Here is a 26,770-nt window from a genome sequence, read left to right on the forward strand (position 1 = left end):
AATAAATCAAACATCAGAAGGAACATATGTTCACCAAACCAAGTATGTGAAGGAACTTCTGAAGAAGTTTAATCTTCTGAACTGCAAAGAAGCCAAAACTCCTATGCATCCAACATGCATCCTAGGTAAGGATGAGGTAAGTAAGAAGGTAGATCAGAAGTTATACAGAGGTATGATTGGATCTCTTCTATATCTGACTGCTTCTAGACCTGACATTTTGTTCAGTGTTTGTTTGTGTGCTAGATTCCAATCAGATCCTAGAGAATCTCATTTAACTGCTGTTAAGAGAATTCTAAGGTATCTGAAAGGTACTACTAATGTTGGCTTAGTTTACAGAAAATCTAAAGAATACAACTTAGTAGGATTTTGCGATGCTGATTATGCTGGAGACAGAATTGAAAGAAAAAGTACTTCAGGAAGTTGCCAATTTCTTGGAAGTCATTTGATCTCTTGGTACAGCAAGAAGCAAGCAACTATTGCTCTATCAACCACAGAAGCAGAATATGTCGCTGCTGCTGGTTGTAGTACACAGATGCTCTGGATGAAGAGTCAGTTAGAAGATTATCAGATATTTGAGAGTAACATTCCTATATTCTGTGATAATACTTCTGCTATATGTTTATCTAAGAATCCTATTCTTCATTCAAAAGCTAAACATATTGAGATTAAACATCATTTCATAAGGGACTATGTTCAGAAGGGTGTCATATCTTTAAACTTTGTTGATACAGACCATCAATGGGCTGATATCTTTACAAAACCCCTGGCTGAAGATAGGTTTAAGTTCATTCTGAAGAACATCAGTATGGATTTATGTCCAGAATGAGAAGATGAGAAGTTCTCATGTATGAGTATCTTCTGAAATGAATGTGGAACATTTTTTTTTGTCAGAAGTTCTGATTGAAATCTTTTAGAAATTATGATTCGGTTATTACTAACGTTTCATTGTCTAAGTTGATTCAGAACCTCTTTTAAAGCAAAACAGCTGTTACGTTTTATCTCGGGATGGTAAACCTGTCGTTACTATTCATGGATAAGCGCGCGTGCAGTTGAAGGGACGCCGACCATAGGTAACTGTGCTAGTCACCTCATTTGTCTTTATTATCTCTCCTCACGTCACGTAACATTAAATGCTATTCATCATTCGTTTCACTTTATTTTCTTTTAAATACTCTTCAAAATGGTTTTTTGGTTTCCTATCTCTCTGTTTTCCTCTTAAAGTTCTTTTTTTTTTTTCTCTCTCTCTCTCTCTCTCTCTCTCTCTCTCGTTTTTCATTTCTTCTCTCAAAACCTAGCGTTCACTCTGAGTCTGTTGAAGCTCCATGACTCAAAGGCGACAGATCTCTGTGCATCTCGGGATGGCTCTTCTAATACCGCTCAAGTCAGACTCTTCTTTGATGTTGTTATCAACTTTCATCCAAAGACAGAAGACCTTCTTGAGTTGTAGGAAGATATGCTCAACTTCTATGTTGAGTTTCTTGACCGAATGTTGTATTTTTTAATTTTTGTAGTCATTTCCTCTTTGGAAATTCTACTTTGTATTTGCTAGGAATGTTTCTCATCTTGTTAAACATAGGAACCTTTTGTAATATCTTTTGATTATCAATGAAAAGTTTCTTTGTGTTTTACATTCCAGTAAATGTTTTCTTTTGTCGTTTTAAGCATCTGATTTTTTTTACATATTCTTTTTGATGTTATGACAAAAAGGGGGAGAAGATAAATGATAAATGATTTGATTAATCTATCAGTTGCTGGGTAAAGGCTCCCACACATTCACTAACAAGAACTGCAAGTTCTATATGGTTTGAGTGTTTTGCAGGTACAGAGAAGTGAAGTGAATCTTCAGAAGCAAACACTAGAAGCAAAACCATGGAAACTGAAGCAAGCTGAGTGCTGTCAAGCTTCAGAAGCAAAACCATGGAAACTGAAGCAAGCTGAGTGCTGTCAAGCTTCAGAGATCAGAAGCAAGAAAGAAGAATGAATCAGAAGCACTGATAATAGAATTTGAATATCATTGTCTATCCTGTTCTGACAAAATTCTATTTGCTCTGATACATATAATGTTATGGCTCTGATACATTATTTGCTCTGATACATTACTTCAGCCTATATGGCTCTGATACATATAATGTGTTCAAACATACATTTTTATGTTCTAACTCGTTCATGCTGACTTTTGTCGTTTAGTTCTTGTTCTGTAACATTTCAGGATGTAGAGATGCTCTGATGATGCTCTGGTACATTCAACAATGTTCTGATACAAATCTAGCATGAAGTGATGTTGGTAGACATTCAAAGTTCTGAAGCTATCCGAGGGAATCAGAAATCAGAAGATGTGAATGTTCTAAAAGATCCAGAAAATTCAAGTTCTGAAGCTGTCCTGAATGGAAGCAGAAGTCAGAAGCTGTGAATGTTCTGAAGATCAAAGAAATTCAAGTTCTGAAGCTGTCCACGATGGAAGCAGGAATCAGAAGCTGTGAGTGTTCTAAGGATCTAAAGAAATTCAAAGTCTGAAGCTGTCCAATGGAAGCAGAAGTCAGAAGCTATGAATTCTCTGAAGGCAGAAAGCTTATATGATCGTCTCTACCGAAATAATCAGGGAAGTCTTTTATCAAAGTTCTTCGAGTATTTATTTCAGGGGGAGATTATTTATCTCAGGGGGAGATTGTTAATCTCAGGGGGAGACATATTCATATGCTTATGCTATAGCTGTGTAATTTGTCTTTTGCCGTCTACTCTTTCTGATCGCAAATTCATATCATTTATATATGTTTTTGTCATCATCAAAAAGGGGGAGATTGTTAGAACAAGATTTGTTCTTATCAATTATCTTAGTTTTGATGATAACAATAATATGAATTTTGCTTAAGATAATATGGTACTCTAATCCAATGCAATTTCCCTTTCAGGAAATATATATATAAAGAGTACGCATAATTCAGCGCTCAGAAGTTGTATCTCAAATGGTTCAGCATGCAACATCAGAACATGGTCTGGCAAGACATCAGAAGATGGTCGAAGCAGAATCAGAACATGGGTCTATGGAAGCATCAGAAGAACATGAGATCAGAAGCACTGAAGATCAGAAGATGGTATCACGCTCAGAAGCACTTCAAGGTCAGAAGATCAGAAGATGCTATGCACCAAGCTGTTTTGACTCTGATGATATTCAAACGTCGTATTCACAAACATCAGATCAGAAGGAAGTACAGGTGGCAGACTACGCTGACTGACAAAAGGAACGTTAAAAGCTACTAAAGGCTACGTCAGTAGACACAGCGTGAACAAGGCTCGAGGTAGTTGACAAAAGCGTATAACATTAAGTGCAATGCTGTACGGAACACGCAAAGCATTAAATGCATTCAACGGTCATCTTCTCAACGCCTATAAATATGAAGTTCTGATGAGAAGCAAGGTTAACCAATTCTTAACAACTCTGAACGAAAATAAACTTGCTGAAACGCTGTTCAATCAAAGCTCAGAATCTTCATCAACTCACTACATTGCTGTTGTAATATTTTAGTGAGATTAAGCTTAAACGTTGAGAGAAATATCACAGTTGTGATTATCGCTTTTAAGAAGCATTTGTAAACTCTTAGAATTACATTAAGTTGTAAGGAACTAGAGTGATCAGTGTGATCAGTATACTCTAGGAAGTCTTAGCAGTTGGCTGAGCAGTTTGTAACTAGAGTGATCGTGTTGATCAGAATACTCTAGGGAAGTCTTAGGAGTGAACTAAGCCTAGAGTGATCGTGTTGATCAGTAGACTCTAGAAAAGTCTTAGAGGGTATCTAAGCAGTTGTTCCTGGAGTGATTAGTGTGTGATCAGAAGACTCTGGAAGACTTAGTTGCGGACTAAGTGGAAAACCATTGTAATCCGTGCGATTAGTGGATTAAATCCTCAGTTGAGGTAAATCATCTCTGCGGGGGTGGACTGGAGTAGCTTCGTTAACAGCGAACCAGGATAAAAATAATTGTGCAATTTATTTTTATCGTCCAAGATTTAAAGTCACACTTATTCAATCCCCCCCTTTCTAAGTGTTTTTCTATCCTTCAGAAGTCACTACATTGTTCTTCAGGAACAGTTGGCGCCCACCGTGGGGCCAAGTAAAACTATCTCATGTAGCTCAGAATTGCGAATAGACGGACAAGAAACATAACTAACAGTAACAGTTAGGGATCCCAAGCCATGAAAGAGATGGCCGCCGTTATGGAGCTCTTACGCCAACAAAATGAACAATTATAAAACACCGTAACTGAACTGCAACAACAACATCCTCAACCTCCCCTAGAGGGCGAGCAAAATCTTAATTCAAAATATTGAAGCCAAATTATCAAGCTTCTAAGCCATTCTTAAGTTGATGTTTAAGTCATTTCTAAAGGCATACTCTTAAGCCTTTCTTAAAGCAATTCATGAGTCATATTTGGAGTCATTTGAAGCCAACCATCTTTCAGGGACCACCACACATACACAATACACATTTTTTCAACTAATAGTAACAATATTTCATCCAAGAACATAATGCCCTACTTATCTTAAGAACAAATGTATGGGTTTTCTATTTCTTGGCTTAATTAGGAAAGTGATTATGATTATGAATTTCCAAGGATGTTAATGGTTAGACTAGAAGATGGACTTCTGATAAAAAAAATTGTTTGAAGAATTATCTCATGTTGTGTTGGCTGTTTTATTTAAAGATTTTTGTATCTAAAATAAAAGAGGTTGTCAACCTTGAAGAAATAAAAGGTGGTTTATTTCTGATCTTATGTCCTAAGAGAATGAAGAATTGTCTACCGTTTATAACTTGCAGGGTGAAGTGACTCTATTAATTATAAAAATTGATATCTTTATCATGTCTGTAAGGATAATTCAGAATAGTTTGGGAGATTTCTTCTAGTGGAAAGATGATTGGAAGGTTGAGATGGATATGGTTTTTTCACGCTGTAATTAACAATGAGAAAACTCAAGTGACAAAATGTTGTTTTCATCAAAAGGAAAGTTGAGTCAAGGATGTCAATCTTAATGTCTCAACATTGTGCTAGACACCAGAATACTCCAACAAAATGCCTATACTTACACTGAAGATACATCTTATTTGAAAAGTTGATTTTAATAGTTTTCTTTATCTTCTTTAAAGGTCAAAACTAGCATTGGTTAACCAAGCAGGGGTTAATACTTAGGGAATGTGATAATTGCCTTATCTCCCATACCCTTCTTAGATCTTCAACCAAGATAATTGGTATTTTTTGCACTAACTAATCTAAACACTTGACTGCAGTAAAAGTGTTTTTGGTTATGTGTTTATTCTCATTCTATCAAGTGTTTCGTGTGTTGTTGGTGATGAAAGGGAAGATTAAAGGCATTGGGTAACTAAAGGATTCATGATGGATTCTCTAAGTTTTGGTAATTTGTTTTTCTTCTTACTAAAGGACTGATGACTATTGTGATAAACATAAGTCAGTTGAGTGATCAAGGTTTGTAGGTATTTGTCATCAAGGAAGAATGTTTTGTCTCTAATGAGATGTATGAAGTTCCTCCGAGGATTTAAAAATAATTTCTATTTATAGACTCCACAAGTATTTAATTTCTTATCCTTTTACTTGATGTTCAAGGAAGATGAAGTCAAGATGTCACACCAGAAGGAGCAACATCAAATAGTTACAAAAGCTCTAGAACATGTTTTATGGATCTGATTAGTTCAATGCAAGATGAGTGTCCTGGTGGAGAGAGACATATATATGATTTTATTTTGTGACGTATAACAAAATAAATCTATTATTTGAGAAGTCTTCAAAGGTTCCTATCTCTCCTTGAATGAGAACAAGATATTGTTTATGAGATACTCTATTGAGAAAAGTAATTTTAGTGATGATTAACTTTAGGACCAAAGTTTGTTACTCCAGAAATTGTGGAAGAATCTAAAATACGGGGAGGCGCTGAATAAGAAAGTTCTCAATAAAACAACTTGTTGTTTAAAAAGGGAGTTCGCTATTCGAAGTTTATTTTGGTCTGTGATCATTAGTTGTTTTAGAGATAAAATATATAATGATTTTGAGTCTTGGAGTAAAAGGCTTTTGGCCAAATCTGAAGAATATTGTATTATTGGAGGATATTCTGGTCACTTGGATTAGAAATAATTGAATCTTGGTATATCTTTTTTATTAGGTACATTGCTGAAGAAAGATGAGTTTTGTAACGCCCCGAAGATTTCGTTAATTATTTTAATTATGTATTTTTGAATTTTTCTATGAAGTATGAAGTGGTTTAGAATTATTGGAGTTTATACTATTTTATTAGAATTAATTAATTAATTAATTAGTATAATGAGAATACGAGCATTAGGCCTGTTATGAGGTTGGAAGTAGCATTAGTGGGGGTGTAAGTTAAGGCCATTAGTAAAAGTGAGAAATTAGTGAAAAAGAATAAAATAAAGGGAATTAGGAAAAAGGAAGAGAATTCTAATTTTTTTGAAGAGAACGTAGAAAGAGAGAAGGGCAAGAGCTAGGGCAAGGGGAGAACCTCAATTGCTAGGGATATTTTTGAAGAAAATTGTTAAGGTAAGGATGGGGTTCTTACTTTCTAAGGGTTGGCATGATGATGGTGTTATACCCCAAAATTTGCCCGCATCTTTTTTCAAGAAAACTCCAATATGAAAATTAAGAGTCTCATATAATCATGAATTTTTATTTCAACAAATATCCTGACATATGAAATACTTAGTTTTTAGAATTTTTCTTATACAGTAATTTGGCTTGCAGTTGAATTTATTCTTACGCAAACGCCAAATACTGTTTATTACTTCACACATGCTATTTATTTATTTACTGATAAATAGTACAGACACAATTGGTACAGAGTTAAATCTTTTTGCAGGCGCAGAATCAGGAAACTCAGACTGTACTGGTAACAAGTAGATTATTATTATCTTTTGTTTCCCACTAATTTTTGTACTATATTCCATTATTTTCAAAAATCTTTTCAAATCTCTTTTTCAAAAATCAAATCCTAACTTTATTCTCTACATCTCTCTTTTTCCCAACACTATCATACACTTTCTTTCAAATCTTATTTCCACTCAAATTTTCCTTTTGTACGGAATCACATCATTCCCCAACGTCTCTATCCTTCTTTCCATTCTATAAATACCTCTCCTTTTTTCATAAAAATCTCACATCAAATTCATCTCTCAAATTTCTACTTCATAATCCATCCTTTCTTCTTCCCCGACAAAATGGCGAAGCGGTGGGAAACGTGTTTTCTTATGGTCATCACCATTGCTACGGTGATCATGTCTTTCTTCTGTCTACATAGCCCGGAACACTGTGGACCTGGGATGCTTATGCTCCCAATCATCTACATGTTACTATTTGTAGCATGGGTTATCAATCGTCATTCTTAAAATTTGCAGTATTTCTTATTTCTTAAATGTACCGTTTATTCGTACTGTTCAATATAGTATGTAATATTTGTACTGTCAGAATTAAATGTTGTACTATTTGTCATAATATTGCTTAATTACTCAGATAATATTTTGTGTGTTTTCTGCCAGTCAAATATTCATTTTTCTGTGCATTAAATGATTTTCAGGGTTATTTCGGTAATTTTGCTCGCGTACAGTAAATATTAGTTATTTATTATGTCTGTGTTTTTTTTAACAAGTCATGTAAATAAACTTTCATTTTTCACATAAAACAAAAACAACAAAAAAAGAAAATTAACTTTGACTGTTGATTTTTCACTCTAACTGTTACGTCAATACCTGAACAGTCAGTTGACAGCCAAACTGCTGGCAGTACAATTCTCAGTGTTTTGTACCATCAATCAAATCAATCTTTTGCAATTCAAAATTCCAAGATTTTTGTTCTATAAGTCTTCTGAATATCACGCGAGTAGCAGAGACTCAACACTGCACAAAAATCAGGTACGCTTAACTGTCTCCTACACAAACAGTCCCTGACTAGGGTTTTCTTGTTTTTACAGGAGAAACAAGTTTTTGAGACCTCAAACGGATTTCATGGACATCCATATATCTCAAAGTACCATCATACAAATTTTTAAACTTCAATTCACTCAGACGCACCGTCAGCAGCTCAAACAGTCAACAGACGACCCGTTTGACCAAAAAGTCAACAGACAGTCAAAAATGAAATTTTTTGTCAAAGTCCATATTTTGTCAAAGGATTCATCATTTGATCATTGGATGATCATAATTCATCAAGGAAAGATCAAAAATCAACAAAACCCTAAGATTCAAAATTAGGGTTTTTGCCTGAAAAGTCAACTCAACTTTGACTGGTCATAACTCTCTCATCCTTCATCCAAAAAATTCAAACCAAAGCTCATTTTGAAGGAAATTCAATTATATTTAAAATGCAATTGATCCCATGGTCATTGCATTCACCATTTGAAAAATATGACCAAAGACATTATAGGTCATTTTCAAAGTCAACAAAAAGACACTTTTTTCAAAAGGACACACAAGGAGCATCAAAAATCATTTTGACATGAGACCAAAGACATTGGTTAGAGGACTCTTTGGGGTTTCCAAAAAGTGCAAGAACTCCTTCATATGACAAAAATTGAGGGATTTACACCTTGTTGAAGTTGGCTAAATTTTGGAAAATGCATAAAAACAACATTGCTCAAAAATGCATTTTTTCCAAATGGGGCCAAGTTTTCATGGTTCAAACATCATTACCATAATATTATGGGCCTCCCACGACCAAGACAAGGCCCACTCCATTTTTTATTCATTTTTGGTTTAATTTTATCACATATAAGATTAAATTAGAAAAGAAAAATGGATGGATAAAGAATAGCTTACAAACCAAGCATGACTCATCAAGAGAATCATTCAACTCTGCCCAAGCCAAGTACAAACAGAAGGAGGGTGGAAAATCAAGCCATGGTGGCTTAAATGCAAAGCTACTCATGTTGAAAAAGTCAAGATTCTACAAAGCTAATAAATGCTTCTTAGCTTCACTTCCAAGCAGCTCTTGGCCTATAAAAGAGCTATCATACTTCAGCAATCAAAGAGACACGAGTTCATAGCCAGTAGAATGCTTGTAACATATTTGTAACAACTTGAATTTTTCAAAGAAATCTAAAATTTTAATTTTAATTTCTAGCTTGTTTCAGTTCAAACTAAACACTTAAATACAATCCTCAATCATCATTGAACATATCCCAATCAGTTTCAAGCCTTGAAGCACTCAGAATCATCCATTATACCTCACGGTTAGTTCAAACTAAAACCAACTTATATCTCATAACACACGCATATCTAGCAAGATGTAGATATATATTTGAACTTAGTGTGGTGTGTAGATCGTTTCTGGAAGTTTAATTGAGCTTTGGATGCTTGTATACGAATCTACCATTTTAGAGTTTTCCAGCTCAAATTTAGGGTTTTTAGTTAGAGCCAAAATCAGAACAAATTAAGAGCATGGTTGAATTCAGTGGAACAAGACGAATCGAATGGACATATCGCGCCAAATTTCTTTTCAGGTTTACCCCTATTCGCTATTTTGCAGGTCTGAAGCTCATCAATTACAGCGCTTTTTTCATAAAAGCGCTATTAAAGGTCCTGGCGAGAGGTTGAAGACGATGAGGTGTCCTCACCTCATTGGACAGCACGCGCGCGTTTTTTTTAAATTAACCTTTGGTTTCAGTGTTTGCAGGCGTGTCATAAGTGGTGGACCCTCACAATCTGAGCCATCAGATCTCATTTATTAATTCATCCAACGCATCAGAATGAAGCCCTATACCATGGACTTTATTTAAATACCACACTGGATCATTAATTATATATTTCTATTTTTATTTTAATTTCTTTGCAAAATTAATTAAAAATAGTTTCAAAAATCCAAAAATTACACAAAAAATATTTTTAAGCTTCTAAAATAATGTTTTATTTTTTGATATAAAAATATTTTATTTTTCTTCATAATTTCAATATTTTGCATAATTAATTAGTATATATTTATATATTTGCTTTTTAATTATCTTAACCAATCAAAAAATCATTAAAAAAATTGTTCTTCATATTAAATATTGTTTATATATTATAGACTAATTTTGTACATATTTTGAATAATTTTCTCTTTAAGTTATAATTATTTGTATAATTATGTATTAATTAGCTTAATCAATTTCAAATCAATTTCAAAAATTCCAAAAAAATTAGTTTTGTTTTAAAATTAATTGACAAATATTTTGTACATATTTTAAACTTAATTTCTAGGTTTAAATCTATTTTCATTTTTTTTCTTCATTTTAATTTAATTAATCATGCATTAATTATAATTAAAATCAATCATAAAAAAATCCAAAAACATGCCTTTTATTTTTCTTGCAATTTAAATTCCTAGATAAATGTATAGAATGTCAAATTCATGTAAATAGGCTAGTTTACATTTCCTGCACAATCGATGTAATAGCGTAGATTTACTTTCCGCACTTTACATTTCCGCATTTTAATTTCCAGCAAATATAAACTGCGTGTATGTCAAAGATAAAATTGAACCGTTAGATCACTAACTTCAAAGATAAAATATCTGAATCCAAACACAATCACACTTGCACCTCTTAAGGTAATCCCTTCTCATTCTTTTCAAAATCAAAGTCAAAATTCTACTGTTTCGAGTACAAAATTGAACCTTTTGTTTGTATCCGGTGAAAGGATAGATTTTTAAAGGAAATAGGATAAAGACCTTACAACTCAGGGTAGACCTCCTAGTTTGCTTGCTCAAATCAAAACAAACAAAATTCTCATACACTGTTGTTTTTCAAAATAAAACTTTCCAAAAAGACAATACTTTGTATACATCCAAACACGGATCATTACAAAGTTAACGTTCTTTTCAAAACATCTTTCGAAAGATAAGCAAGTATTTTGTATACATTCGCACAAGGATCATTACAAATTCAATTTACAAAGGTATTTGAAACCACATATGAGCATTCTAAAGCAATTGAAAAGTGATCGAAAAACAAGTGAGCTAAGCAAACTTAAGAGCCCATGGATAACCATGGATACAAAGGGTGCTAACACCTTCCCTTTGTATAACCTACCCCCTTACCCAGAATTTCTTAAAGGTATTTTTTCTGTTTCTTTTATAAACCTTTCCTTAATTGGATAAAATAAAAGGTCGGTGGCGACTCTGTGAATTTTCAAAAAAATGCGAAAGCATAAGCGATAAAAAAGAGTCAGTTCACGTATCTCTCCCGCTCAAAGGTATGGCCCGAAAAATGGAGGTCCACAGATGGGTATGGTAGAGGTTAGGTATCTATAATTTTATACTCATGTTTGTGTAGGATTTGAATGTTTGAAGTGTTGATGAATGTTATGAATTGGTGTGTGATTGTGTGCAGTTGATGAAATTGATATGTGCAATTGGATAGCCATAGGATACTAATATTAGACCTGTAAAATTATGATTTAACAGATGTAATGAATTGGTATGAATTGGAGTGAATGGAATAGTGAGAGTTGTTGTAAAAAACTGATATTTTTGCTACTAGGTACGCTGTAACCGGGTAACAGCCTTGCTGTAACCAATTACAACGTAGGAAATAGAGAAAACTTGGAGTTTTAGGTGCTCTAACCGGATAACAGCCCTACTTTAACCGATTACAGGTGAGTTTTGAAAATAGAGAATAGAGTTACGTAAACTCGTAATCGGGTAACGTCCCTGCAGTAACCGGTTACACCTGACAATTTTTCAAAAATTATTTTCTTAAATGATTCATAACTTTTGATCCGTAAGTCTGATTTAAGTACCGTTTGGACCGTTGGGAAGCTAAAAATATAATCTTTAACATGATTAAAATTTTGAGATCATTAAATTAATATTTTGTGTGTCAGTGTTGTGTATAATGCAAGAATTGTGATGATAACTGATGAGAATGTTGTTGGAATGATAATTCCATACTGGTAGAATATATTACTGTAATGTGATTATTATTGTGGACTTGAAATGACAGGGATTATTGTGTAGGCTCGTGCCTTATTGTTCATGGTAATGTTGTTATGATTGATATGACGATGACGTGGCCTAGATTGGCAGAGTGACGTGCATGATTAATTGTGTTGCATCATTATGTGTCTCATATAGATGTTGCATAGTTGCATTGATTATGAAGATGACGTGGTCTAGATTGGCAAAGTGACGTGAGCTTGGCTCGATTATGCCCAAAATTGGCAAAGTGATGTGGGCTGATGCCCTGGGTACCACATGCATATTAGGGAGTCGGTTGCATTGCATTATCATGGTTATGGTATTATTGATGGATTAATTGTTATTAATGATTAACGATATGTTGTTGAAGGATGATTGATGCTAGTGTTGTATGAACTGGTGAAATTATGTATGATCTATATCTCATATATTATTTATCATTCATTCCTTTATATTGTAAGATATCTCACCCCTTCTGTTTGAATGTTACCTTTAGATTGGTAACGTGCAGATAATCTGAAGTAGCTTGAAGTGGTGCATTGCTGATGAATTGCCTTGTTTTGCGTATTTGGGTCGGTATCGTTCTGATACGTAACACTTAGGGGTTTCGCGTTTGTTTTGTTGTTTTGAGAGTGAATCTTTATAAAACTCCATTGCTGAATTTTTCTATTAATACTTATATTGTTATTTGGTTTGAAGACGATATCTTAAGAATGATGTTGAACTTTTATGAATGATTCATACAATTGTTTTCCATTGCGATTAAAAGAAAAGAATTTCATACATGGTGTATTTGTGTTATGTGTTGTGTATCTAATATATGAGTTTTATGTGTATTTATGACGGTAGCATCCTATATATGTTTAAAAATAAGTTTTATTTTACTGTTTATTTCTTATAGTTACGCAGGGTAAATTAGGGTGTTACAAGTTTTACAATTGGGTTGATTACTAAAATAGTACAATGTCAAACTGGATGTCATGACATTGTAGTGTAATTCGCTACTGGAATCAAGATACACGGGTCTCATTCTACTTACAGAACAAAGTCATTGGTTTTGTCATCATTATGTCAAGGGTATTGCTACGGGCAAGTATTTGCATTTCTACTCTTGGTATGGCTAAGAATATTTGGGAAGTATTTTTCATCATAACTTAAGGTGCAAGTTACTTTGCAAAAATGAGAGGTAATTTTGAAAGTGCACTACTAAAGTAGTTTGATAGTAATTGTTTAGACGGTTGTGCCAACTATTCTCTCTCACCTAGTGATGTGTGCAATCTCAGAAGAATTATTTTCAATGGCATGCAGAATGTCATTTCAAAGGTTGTAAAATTTCAAGCAGACAAAACTTGGAAAAAGAGAAAGTTGAACAAGAATGTCTCTCTCCCATGGTGAGTAGTGCATTGTTAATAAATTTGACCTTATCTTCTTCCAAAATACTTTCTTTGACTGATTGTCGTTACAAACAAGGTGTCGTTACAATCTGTGTAACTATCCTTGTATTTCAACATGAGTAAATCTTCCAAAATTACTTATGCAAAGAAGGTTATTTTGTTGGAAACCAAGAGGTAAGTGTGTTTTGGTTCAAAGAAGGTAGTATCTAACACTATAACAAATGTTGGAACATCTACTAGAACATTCACAATAGGGAGAACATCTTTAACCAAGATGAAGTCCCTCAAAAAAAGCATGATCAAATACTTGATTCAGACTGAGACGGTGATAAAGATTATATCAAATTCATTGACTCAGGAGGTAGAGTTTGATAGCAAATGTATGCTATCTGTTATAAAAAAAGTGTGTGTTCTTCTATTTGGATTTTCCTGTATGTTGAGTTAGTTTTTGTAAAAATGCTTAGCTTGTCTCTTTGGGTAAGTGTCTTTGGTTATGTTAAGTATATTGTTCTTTCGTTTTTTCGTTTCTTTCCAGATAAGTAAAATTGTGTGGATTGCATCATGGGTGTGTTCTCTTTTGTGTCTTGCCTTCAACTACTCTTCTGCTGCGGTTGTTTGTAGGATGTTCCTTTGGATGTTTTAACATCTTGTTTGTTGTGTCTTATGTTCTAATTTATGAGCATAGTTAGTCTGGTGCTATGAGTTATGTGTGCTATTTATGTTGTATGTTTTCTAATATGTTGAACTAGGATGGTTCAATGATGTGTTCATGCTAGTTCTCTTCTTCCTCTAATAAATGTTCTACTTTCTCCTGAGGGAGAGATTTGTCTCTCTGTGATGAGAATTGGTTCTGTAATTTAGGGAGAGAGACTTGCATCTTCTTCCTCATGTACAATGTTTACATATTCAACATGTAGCTTGTAGTGTGTAACTTCTGTATCATTGATACAATTTTTGTGCAGTTTGGTTTGTGGTTTTTGTTAAAATTAATGTGTTGTAACCACCACTATGAGTAAGCATTATGAAAGAAGTGCAAAAGAGTTGTAACCATCATAATATAATTACTGACTTTATTTAGAGTTATGTTAGAATTGTATCATTAAGATTGAGAGAACCAAAGAGTCCTCATCTTAATTATCATCTTATTGTCTTCTATGTCAGTTTTGAGTCAAGCCTATATAAAGGCTTTGTAATGCTAAGAAAGATATATCAGTTGGTGGTGAATTCAATAAAATAGCATATTCAAAGCATATCTTCCACCAGTGGAAGTATAGTGAAAAAAGTGTCCGGTGCGGTTTTAAAGCATATCTTCCACCAGTGGAAGTATAGTGTAAAAAGTGTCAAAAACCAGTTTTCCTCTGCAAAATTCTGCAACACTATAATTTATAACATACCACCTCTAGAATACCACCAACAGAGTGGTATCAGAGCTGCAGATCCTTGCAGCCCCAACAAAAACAACAAAAGTTATGTCTTTTACAAACAACCCTTCCGCAACTTACAGCAATGTCAAAGTTCCTCTATTTGAAGGAGAGAACTATGACTTTTGGGCAGTTAAAATGGAGACTCTATTCACATCTTTGGATGTTCTAGAGTACGTCAAAACCGGATATGAAGAACCGGCACCAACGGAGGCTGAAAAATCAAAAGAAAAAGCTGAAGAATCAAGCCAACGGCTTGAAGAGTTGAAGAAGAAGAAGATCACAGATGTTGGAGTTCTCGGAATGATTCAAAGAGGAGTCTCTCTATCCATCTTTCCAAGGATTATGAGAGCTAAAACATCGAAAGAAGCCTGGACTATCCTACAACAAGAGTTCGAAGGAGACTCAAAGGTGCGAACGGTGAAGCTTTAATCTCTTAAGAGAGATTACGAAAATGAAAGGATTAAGGAGAACGAGAGCCTAAATGAGTACTTCAACAGACTCTCCGAGTTGGTGAATCAGATGAAGTCGCATGGTGATACGATAGAAGATCGCAGAATTGTTGACAAAATTCTGATTAGTTTGACAGCAAGATTTGACCCAATGGTGGGTGTGATAGAAGAAACCAAGGATCTATCAACCTTAACTGTTCAAGGGTTGATGGGGTCTTTGAGACCCTACGAGCAAAGGATGTTACGACATTTTGAAAAATCAATTGAGAGTGCCTTTCAATCTAAACTCAACATTCAGTCCAACAATGGTGAAAATAAGCCCCAAATACAAACTAGAGGTGAGTCTTCTAGAGGTGGCAGATTTGGAAGAGGCAGAGGCAGAGGTCGAAACCAACGTGGCAGATCTGGAAGAGGCGCAAATGGCGGAAGATGGAATGAAGCATCAAACAAATGGTGCAAAATTTGTAACTGCGGCACTCATGACGAGAAGGAGTGTTGGAACAAAGGCAAACCGCAATGTCACAATTGCAAGAGATTTGGGCACCTTCAAAAAGATTGTCGTCTTGCAAATCAGCAACATGCTTCGTACGCAGAAGGAGAATCTGATGAAGGAAATTTGTTTTTTGCTTGTCAAAAAGCATTGCATGAAGAAGGTAAAAATGTTTGGTATTTAGACAGCGGCTGTAGCAACCATATGACCGGACAGAAGGAAGCATTTATAAACATTGATTCTTCATTTGGATCAAAAGTTAAATTGGGTAATGGAGAACATGTCGAAGTGAAAGGGAAAGGAAGCATTGGAGTCACCACAAAGCAAGGAAGCAAAGTCATGCATGACACGCTTTATGTGCCAGAATTAGACGAAAATTTGCTTAGCATTGGACAACTTTTGGAGCACGGCTATTCTCTAAACTTTGAGAATAGAGAGTGCAAAATTTTTGACTCAGAAAGAAGAAGTGTTGCCGTTGTGAAGATGACTAGCAACAGGATCTTTCCACTATCTTTCAACTATGAGAAAAATGTAAGCTTGATGGCCAGAGAAGAGAACGACTCGTGTTTATGGCACAGGAGACTTGGGCATTTGAATTATGAAAGTCTCAAGTTACTCTATCAAAAGAAGATGGTGTATGGGCTACCAAGAATCGAAGAAAAATCTGGTGTGTGTGAAGGATGTGTCCTAGGCAAACACCACCGGCAACCATTTCCAAAGGAAAGTGCATGGAGAGCCAAACAAGTGTTGGAACTTGTACACACAGATGTGTGTGGTCCTATGAATACTTTGTCTCATGGAAAAAACAGGTACTTTATCTTGTTTATTGACGACTTTACCCGCATGACTTGGGTATATTTCATGAGACAAAAATCTGAAGCGTTTGTAATCTTTAAGAAGTTTAAAGCATTAGTTGAAAAACAAAGTGGCCGATTTATAAAAATGCTGAGAAGTGATCGAGGGAAGGAGTACACCTCAAATGAATTTCACAAATTTTGTGAAGATGAAGGTGTTGAAAGACAGCTCACTGTTGGCTATACACCTCAGCAAAATGGTGTATCTGAAAGAAAGAACCAAACTGTGATGGAGATGGCGAAATCTATGCTACTTGAGAAAGGTTTACCTAAAACCTTTTGGCCCGAGGCCGTTAACACTGCTGTGTATTTGATGAACAGGTGTCCAACAAAGGCATTGTGGAAAAAAACTCCATTTGAAGCTTGGAGTGGGAGAACACCGTCGGTGAACCATCTTAAAATTTTTTGATGTGTTTGCTATGCTCAAATTCCTAAACAAAAGAGGACAAAGCTGGAAGAAACAAGTGAAAGATATGTCTTTATTGGCTATAGTTCCATGTCGAAGGGCTATAGACTTTACAACTTGAAGACAAACAAGGTGATCATTAGCCGGGATGTTGTGTTTGATGAGAATGCTTCTTGGAATTGGGAAGAAGACAGAATGAAGGAGAAAACAGTCCCTGCAATCATATTACAACAACAAAATTCAGCAGCTGAGAATGAGCAACCGGCTCCATGTACACCAAGTTCCTCATCCTCTCCAAGTTCACCAAGTTCAACTTCATCATCTCCCAGCTCAACTCCAATAAAATTGAAGGATTTGAGTGATATTTATGCAAGATGCAACTATTGTATTGTGGAACCAGAAAATTTTGATGAAGCAATCAAAGAAGATGTTTGGAGGAATGCGATGCAAGAAGAGATAAATGCCATTGAGAAAAACAAAACATGGCAGCTAGTTGAAAAGCCAAATGACAAAGAAGCTATTGGAGTAAAGTGGGTGTACAAATTGAAGCATAATCCAGATGGGTCAATTCAAAGAGCCAAGGCTAGATTGGTAGTAAAAGGCTATGCACAACAGCCTGGAATTGACTATAGTGAAACTTTTGCCCCAGTTGCAAGGTTGGATACTGTACGAACAGTTATTGCATTAGCAGCTCAAAAAGGGTAAAACTTGTACCAACTTGATGTGAAGTCAGCTTTCCTGAATGGAGAATTAAAAGAAGAGGTATATGTGCAGCAACCTCAAGGCTTTGTGACTAAAGGCCAAGAAGAAAAAGTTTACAAGTTGAAGAAAGCTCTCTATGGGTTGAAACAAGCCCCTAGAGCATGGTATAGTGAAATTGACAGCTACTTCATTCAACAAGGATTTCAAAGAAGTCCAAGTGAGCATACCTTGTATGTGAAACATCAAGGTAAAGATGATATCCTTCTTGTTGCCCTTTATGTTGATGATTTGGTGTATACGGGTAACAACAAGAAAATGGTTGAAAATTTTAAAATAGAAATGATGAAAAAATATGAGATGAGTGATCTTGGCTTGCTGCATCATTTTCTTGGTATTGAGGTTTACCAAGATGAATATGGAGTTTTTATTTGTCAAAGGAGATATGCTGAAAATATTTTGAAAAAGTTTGGAATGAAAGACTGCAAACCTGTTGACATTCCTTTAGTGGTGAATGAAAAATTAAAGAAGGAAGATGGTGGAAGATTAGTAGATGCAAGCATGTATAGAAGTTTGGTTGGAAGCTTGTTTTATCTAACAGCTACACGACCCGACTTAATGTTCGCTGCTAGTTTACTCTCAAGGTTCATGAGTAAACCGAGTCACTTGCACCTTGGAGCAGCAAAAAGAGTTCTAAGGTATGTCATGGGAACCATGGAGCATGGAATCAGGTTTGGAAAAAGTTTTAAACTCGAAATTAAAGGCTATTGTGACAATGATTGGGCTGGAAGTGTTGATGACATGAAAAACACTTCTGGTTATGTGTTCAGCCTGGGTTCAGGAGTAATTTCTTGGTGTTCGAAGAAACAAGACACTGTAGCGCAATCTTCAGCTGAAGCAGAATATATGGCAGCTGGTTTGGCTACACAACAATCATTGTGGTTGAGAAGAATTCTTGAAGATGTCGGAGAAAAGCAAGAAGAAAGTCTGCTGCTCCACTGTGACAATAAATCAGCAATAGCCATGGCGAAGAATCCTGTTTTCCACAGTCGAACAAGACATATTAATATAAAGCACCACTTCATTCGAAGTGTGATCGAAGATGGTGATGTGCAGTTAGTGTTCTGCAATTCAGAAGAGCAGCTTGCAGACATTTTTACTAAAGCACTACCAAGAGGGAGATTTCAGCAACTTAGAGAAGCAATGGGAGTTAAAGAGCAACACATTAAGGGGGAGTGTTAAAATTAATGTGTTGTAACCACCACTATGAGTAAGCATTATGAAAGAAGTGCAAAAGAGTTGTAACCATCATAATATAATTACTGACTTTATTTAGAGTTATGTTAGAATTGTATCATTAAGATTGAGAGAACCAAAGAGTCCTCATCTTAATTATCATCTTATTGTCTTCTATGTCAGTTTTGAGTCAAGCCTATATAAAGGCTTTGTAATGCTAAGAAAGATATATCAGTTGGTGGTGAATTCAATAAAATAGCATATTCAAAGCATATCTTCCACCAGTGGAAGTATAGTGAAAAAAGTGTCTAGTGCGGTTTTAAAGCATATCTTCCACCAGTGGAAGTATAGTGCAAAAAGTGTCAAAAACGAGGTTTCCTCTGCAGAATTCTGCAACACTATAATTTATAACATACCACCTCTAGAATACCACCAACAGTTTTATTTCTCTGCCATGTGGTTTTATTCCTCTCTCCAGATTGTTTGATCTTTGGTTGTTTTAGCCAAAATTTTCCAAAGGGATAGATTGTTAGTATCATGGTTTTGGATTGACAAAATTTTTCTAAAACATGGGTTACAACAAAGATGTTATAGAAGATGTTCTAACATGCTACTCAAGAATGATGTTCTGACAGATGTTGTGATATTCTGTACCAGAACATGTACAGACTATTTTTAAATCTTAACAGATTTGATTTTATTCTGTGATATTTCTTTTGGATATATCTCAATCATTTTCGCAGGTCAAGAAGATTTAATTTGGAATAAATTTCTAATCTCCAACGATACACAAGTTTCCAAATTTGGATGAAAAGACAATTTAGAAAACTTGGTATTTTTGTTCCAAGATTTAAGGAGATTCATCGGAACAATTGGTGCACCACTTAGCTAGTGGATCAAGAAATATCTGGATGCGGATTTTGAACTCATGGACTACATAGGGGTATTTAAAGAGAGAACATAACCTAATATAATTTAAACTTTCATATAATTTGTAAATCATGGAAAGCTTAGAGTCTTAGGTTTTGAGAGTCTCTCATGTAGTTGTAAGTCACCCTTGTATCTTTGGATACTTGTGATAGACGTAATATTGTCACTTAGAAGCCTTTAGGTAATGAGCTAAGTATTGTTCTCATTCTCGAAGCTTTAAAGCAAAAGAGTTGAGTTTTTGTATTGGGAGTGTAATCTTCTTGTTGAGTTGTTTTTTATGGAGTCACTAGGATTGGGACTGTTAGATATCACTGGGGTGATTTAGGAAATGAGATGGTGATTTCTCATATCTAGATGTCGATTTCTGGGTAGAAGTTGTACTGGGTAGAGATTAAGTGAGAAGTTGTAAACTCAGATTGCTTAACTTTGAATCAATGCTACTAATAGTGGATTTTCTTCATGACTTGGTAGCTCCCATAGTAGGTTATGTTGCACTGAGATGGGTTAACAATTCTCTGTGTTATTTATCATTTTGTAATTTTTAATTCAGTATCAAACACAGCTTAATGAATCTGTTCAGTTTGAAGACAGATGTTGTGACATCTGTCTCGACATTGTTCTGATGTTAGGACATCAATATTAACACACTTTTCTTTTACCAGAAATTTCATAAGCAATAAATAATTTTGGTACATAAGAATGTTTTGTTTTAGATATGGAAAATTTAGGTCATATTTAAGCTAAAACAAGTTAAAACATAAATATAGAATGATAAAAAATAATACCATTGTTTTTCTCGACAGTTATGTTAATAAACAAAGTTAGTAAGACTAAGTTTATTACCTCGATGATCCATATAAAAATATAAAAAAACGCAATTGTTGGGGATCAAACCCATAATCATTAAGACTTTTCTCTCCGTGTGAGAAAAGTCGGGAGAAAAAATAGTGTATTTTTCATGACACCCTTTATTATTTTGCATAAGAAATTGAGTATTTTATATATATTGCCCTTCTTATTTCTCATGAGAAATCGAGATTAAATTCCATTTTAAACCAAAAAAAAAATCCATTTCAAACCAAAATAAAAAGTATTTTTTGTAATAGTGAAAAATCTTTCGCTTACTAATGTTAATGCACTACAAGAAAAATGACCTTTGGTGACGGTCATTTTTGAATGTTTTACCTACAGACAACAAAAATCGTCACTAATTCTTATTTTAATAGTTTTATTTATTCAATTTTACTTATCTTTATTATTATTATTATTATTTTAAACTCAGATCTCTCTCTTTTGACAAAATGCGAAGAACCTTCTTCTAACGTGCCACTCGTCTCTCTCTTTCTCGTGCCGAAAAAACACAGAACTTTCACATAAGCGCTTTTCCAAACACGCTTTTTTCTCAAATCGATTCTCACGGAAGTTCTCCAATGTTGCTTTTTCCCTAAATCGTTCAATCGCTCGACCCTAAAATTGTTCAATCGCTCAACCTCAAAATCGTTCAAATCGCGTAAACCTCAAAATTGCTCGTCCTTATTTCAATCTCAACTCTTTTAGCTTCAACCTAAATCACTTGAATCGTATCAATTGCTCAAACCTTAACAATCAGATCTGAATCGTTTCAACATCAAAATCAATCATTTGAATTGCTCAATCATCAAATCTTTTGTGTGAGCTCTGTTTATCATATCATATTATAGGAGTTATAGTTAAAATAATTCAATTTGATGTTTTTCATGCCTTTAAGGTTGAAGACATCGCCATTATATGCGCCTCGCCGTCACCGACACAAATCAGGTACTATAAACTTTTAAAACTAGTTTAAACGTATTTTTGAATGTTTATCTGACTATTGATTTCATCTAAAATTTGTTGTTTTTGTCACTAATTTATACTTGTTATTGAATTTGAGTTCGAATTCAGCATTACACAATAGTAGTTCTTTTGGAAATGCGAGTGGCTGATGAAGCCTCATGAAATTTGTACTGAAGTGACTGAACACAGTTATTAAAGTGTTCTATTATCTTGTTTTTCACTTTTGTCTTCAATTTGTTAACCTCACCTGCTTATGCCCTCAACATAGGTGCTGAAACCACTGGAGTAGCTGTTTCTGTTGTAAGTATATTAATTATAGGGTTAATACCTATTTTCACCCCTGCCATATGGGGTGTATTTGAAAAACCCTCCTGCGAAAAAAAAAGTTGCAATTATTACCTTAACAAATTTTAAAAGTTTCAATTTTGACCTTTAGCCAGCCACATCATCCAAAAATCTGACGTGGCAATTTTTTTTAATTTATTATTATTATTTTAATTATTTGGCTGGCTTATGTGGCATTCTTCTTATTTTTTTATTTAATTTAATTCCATGTGGGTCCCATGGGGTGTTGAACCCATGCACCATACAATACATGTGAAACACCTTACCACTATGCTGTGTTTCGTTTTCTGTATTAAAGTTCCCATAGAAATTATATAATAACTACTGCTACGTTATTAAGATTAATGTTAATGTTTACATTATTACTTAATAATTATTAGTTATAAGTTAATATTTATTAGTTAATCTTAACGTTATTAAATGATATTAGTTAAATTATAAAATAATAATTAATATTTATTTTACTATTTAACTTAATTAAATTATAAAATATAAACTAAATTAATTAATTTTAACTAATATTAGTTTAGATTAATTTAATTTAGTTTAATTTGATTTATATTTTATAATTAATACTATTTTAATTTATATTTTACTGTTAACATTATTAATTAATATTTGTTTATATTAATTTAATTCAGTTTATATATTCTAATTAATATTAGTTTAATTAAATTTAATGTTTATATCAAGGTTTATATGTAATTTAATTTAATTAATATTATCTTACTTTTAACGTTATATTTAACTTAATAAATTTAATTTAATTTAATTAATATTATCTTACTTTTAACGTTATATTTAACTTAATAAATTTAATTTAATTTAATTTAATTTAATATTAGTTTAATTTAATTTAACATTTATGTTTAATTTAATTTAATATTAGTTTAATTTAATTTAACGTTTATGTTTAATTTAATTTAATATTAGTTTAATTTAATTTAACGTTTATGTTTAATTTAATTTAATATTAGTTTAATTTAATTTAACTTAATAAATTTAATTTAATTTAATTTAATTTAATATTAGTTTAATTTAATTTAACGTTTATGTTTAATTTAATTTAATATTAGTTTAATTTAATTTAACTTAATAAACTTAATTTAATTTAATTTAATATTAGTTTAATTTAATTTAAAGTTTAGTTTAATTTAATTTAATATTAGTTTAATTTAATTTAACATCTATGTTAAATTTAATTTAATTTAATATTAGTTTAATTTAATTTAATGTTTAGTTTAATTTAATTTAATATTAGTTTAATTTAATATAATGTTTAGTTTAATTTAATTTAATATTAGTTTAATTTAATTTAACGTTTATGCTTAATTTAATTTAATTTAATATTAGTTTAATTTAATTTAACGTTTATGTTTAATTTAATTTAATTTATTTTAATTTAATTTAATTAATATTATCTTACTATTAACATTATATTTAAGTTAATTAATTTAATTTAAACAATTTATATTAATATTTATATTAAATTTAATATTAATTTTATTAATTAATATTATTTTATATTAAATTAATTTAGTTTATAATTTAATTAACTTTAATAGTATAAGTTAAAACTAACACAATGTGAAACACCCAGTGGTAAGCAATCCTTCCTATTAATAATGTATCATTAACACTATCTATTATAATACAACTAAGTCATATCTCTAACACAAAGTGAAGCGTGGCCCAGTGGTAAGGTGTTTCACATGTATTGTATGGTGCTTGCAACTTTTTTTTTCGCAGGGGGGTTTTTCAAATACACCCCATATGGCAGGGGTGAAAATAGGTATTAACCCTTAATTATATCTTAACATTGTGTAATTAATTACCATTTTCTTAATTATTTTTAGTTATCTGTTTATTTTTCTTTAGAGCAAAGAGTGTAGCAGACAATGTGAGTCAAGTTTCTGCTCAGGTACATGTCTGAGTGAATTAGTGTTTTTTAGATAATATTGTTTGATCTTTGTTCTGATATTGTTTTTTTGAAAATTTTGAAATGACAGTGCCTCCATTGTTGAGATATGGAAAGTATTGTGGACTTTTGTATAGTGGATGCCCTGGTGAAAAACCTTGTGATGGCCTTGATGCATGTTGTATGAGCCATGATCAATGTGTCACTGCCAAAAACAGTGAGTTCTTTTTATATATATTGTGTCTTCTTAATAGAATTTGGATTTGAGTCTAACTCAACTCAAAAAAATAGCTCAGAGAATTAGAATTATCTAGTCCTTTTAGAAGCTACATCTAAAATTTGGGATATCAAACACACCCTAAAATGAAAGAGATGGTAGGTAGCTGATAGGGATCTTTTACCATATAAAATTACTTTATTTATAATTCATGACCCTTCTTTTTTACTCAAGGAATATGCTTAAGAGAACTTGATATAAGAAGTGTTGCCAAACTAATATTACCTACTAGTATTTTTTATTGAATACTTAAAACTATGGATTTGATCATTTCTACAACAGAAAAAATATGATATGCTTTATCAAGGTTAGAGTTTGGTGGGTGTATCTTAGTTAACTTATGTAGCACAACAATGCAACTAACTAATGGTGGTATCTATCTCATGCAGATGACTACTTGAGTTAACAGTGCAGCCAAACATTCATAGATTGCATATGATCTGCGTTTTCCTCCATTTGTGGTTGAAGCTCATGAACTTTACTTGTTGTTCCATAATCATGTTACAAAATATTTTTTGCCTTGATATTACGTTGCATGCCCTCCTGAGTGTGTTCTACATGTTGGTTCTCTATACTTGTATTCTCATAAATTTGATCATCAACATTGCTTGAGATAGGTGTAGCCCGTTCCTTAGAAGTGAAAGAATTCTGTTTAGTTTGCTCAATAAAACTGTGAGATAAATGTAACTTATGATACTTTACTATTAGAATTTAGAGGGCTTTGATTGTTCTGCTGCAAGTTCTTGTCAGTCTTTGTATGCTCCTTGAAACTGTGAGTGATGACTTGTTTGACTGCATCTTGCAGATTATTTAGTCTTGAAGTTTCAGCCATCTTCAGCCCTTCATTCCCGAACCTTGCCTTTGTTCTATACTACCTTGCGGTTTTTTGAATTGAACCTTTTTTTTAAATTTAATTTACACAGGTTGCTGAAAGATTTGTTGCTGCTATTGATGAATCCGCAAAACCACCATTTCAAATGGGCTTCTTTATTGATTACAATATTGATGATATACTAAGACAAGCAACTGAATCTACTCTTAGGTATCAAAGAGGTACTTTATAACATCTCACCCAATCAGGATCCTTACGTTTACTCCTCGTTTATGCTTCCGTGTTATGTGTACTCAGCCAAGTTCAGAGGCTAATCTGATGCAATAATATTTTTGCAGGGGAACCAATCTCAGTGCTAGACGGAGTACCTGTTTCAATAAAGGACGAGATAAATTGTTTACGGTATCCAACAATAGGTAAGGCAGTGTACTGTTTTAATGATTTTCTCAGGATCATCTATTCAAATGATTAAGCTGTTGATTTCATTATTCACTAAAGCATCTTATAATGGTGTGTTCAAAGAGGTACAAAGTGGATGCATAAGGAAAGGCCTTGTAAAGACGATGCATGTTGTGTTAAGCTCTTAAAGCAATGCGGTGCTATACTTGTTGGGAAATCCAATATGCACGAACTTAGGTCTGGAACTAGTGGGATAAACCCACACTATGGGTAAGAAGAACACCACCATCATCAGCATGTGTTACATTCTTTCATATTGTGTTTACATATTTTGTGCCTTTGAACTGTGAGTGGTGTTGTTTCGGTTTTTTGAATTGAATCCATGCATGTTTTCTATTTCCGTACGCATCCAATTCTTGCATATACACTGTTCTGGTTTCGTGTTAATTTCATGAATATTTGCTGTTGTTGATACGAATGATATTTCGTGCATACTTATGCTGCTGTTTCGAATTAGGATTGCTCGGGTATATGTTACTTCTGTCCGAAATAATTTATGCATATTAGCAATTTATGTTTCGAATTAATTTAGTGTGTACCAGTTCTTTATGTTCTTGCATATGCCTCTGTTTCAGGAAAATCTTGGTCGCATTCGTAAGACTCTCGCTGACTTCACCAGCTTGAATCACTGAGTAGTTAATGTACTACTTCTGTCGGGTGGACTCCATCAATGCTTTCGAGCCTAATGGTTACAAATCCTCTTGATTATGTTGAACCTTTGGGAAAAGCTTGTGCTTCCTGGTGCTTCTGGTACTTTGGGTGGACCGTTTCCCGTGGGTTTACACATAATAAAGCTGGTGCTTCTGGTGCTTATGTTGAATCTCCTCTTGAATATTTTACTTGGTCATTGATTAGATTCATACAAAATAGGGATCTTTATAGTTATTCTTATTCAAACAGAAAATAAGAAAATGTAGTTGAAATTCTTTGTTACTATATTGAAATATTTGAATTTAATTGAAATTGATATAATAGTTTAATTTTAATATTAATTTGTCATATTTAAATTGAAATAATAGAAAATGTATCGTAAAAGTTTTTACCGAGTAATTGAATTTTAATATTATATTCAATTATAAAAAAAATTAATTTATAATTTTATTATATTTTGGTAAACTAAAAAATATTATTTAACAGAGTTCTAGTAACACCTATTAAAACAAAAACTGTAGGTAAAAATAGTAATATTTGTAACACTAACCTATGATATAGTGACATTCAGGTAAGTATTTGCCCGTAGCTAAAAGCTATCGTGACACTTCTTACACCGTAGCACTACAC

General features: G+C 33.2%; 1 protein-coding gene and 1 long non-coding RNA gene across 3 annotated transcripts; both read left to right on the forward strand.

Moving 5' to 3' along the window:
* The first annotated feature begins 21,610 nt into the window (after window positions 1-21,610).
* On the forward strand, window positions 21,611-24,226 carry LOC131604761 (phospholipase A2-alpha-like). The gene is made up of 4 exons (XM_058877183.1): window positions 21,611-21,640; window positions 21,842-21,958; window positions 23,882-23,924; window positions 24,013-24,226. Exons 1-4 carry the CDS (start codon window positions 21,611-21,613, stop codon window positions 24,186-24,188), a joined length of 366 nt encoding a protein of 121 aa, XP_058733166.1. The 3' UTR covers window positions 24,189-24,226.
* A 27-nt stretch (window positions 24,227-24,253) lies between these two features.
* On the forward strand, window positions 24,254-26,413 carry LOC131606694 (uncharacterized). 2 transcript variants are annotated; one of them, XR_009284983.1, is made up of 6 exons: window positions 24,254-24,505; window positions 24,588-24,659; window positions 25,122-25,251; window positions 25,369-25,446; window positions 25,553-25,699; window positions 26,065-26,413. It is a non-coding gene; the product is annotated as an uncharacterized LOC131606694 (long non-coding RNA). The 2 variants fall into 2 exon arrangements; XR_009284982.1 differs by having other exon boundaries at window positions 24,588-25,251.
* Window positions 26,414-26,770: the final 357 nt, after the last annotated feature.

Source organism: Vicia villosa, linkage group LG5 (genome assembly GCF_029867415.1).
Source record: "Vicia villosa cultivar HV-30 ecotype Madison, WI linkage group LG5, Vvil1.0, whole genome shotgun sequence".
Classification (NCBI taxonomy): domain Eukaryota; kingdom Viridiplantae; phylum Streptophyta; class Magnoliopsida; order Fabales; family Fabaceae; genus Vicia; species Vicia villosa.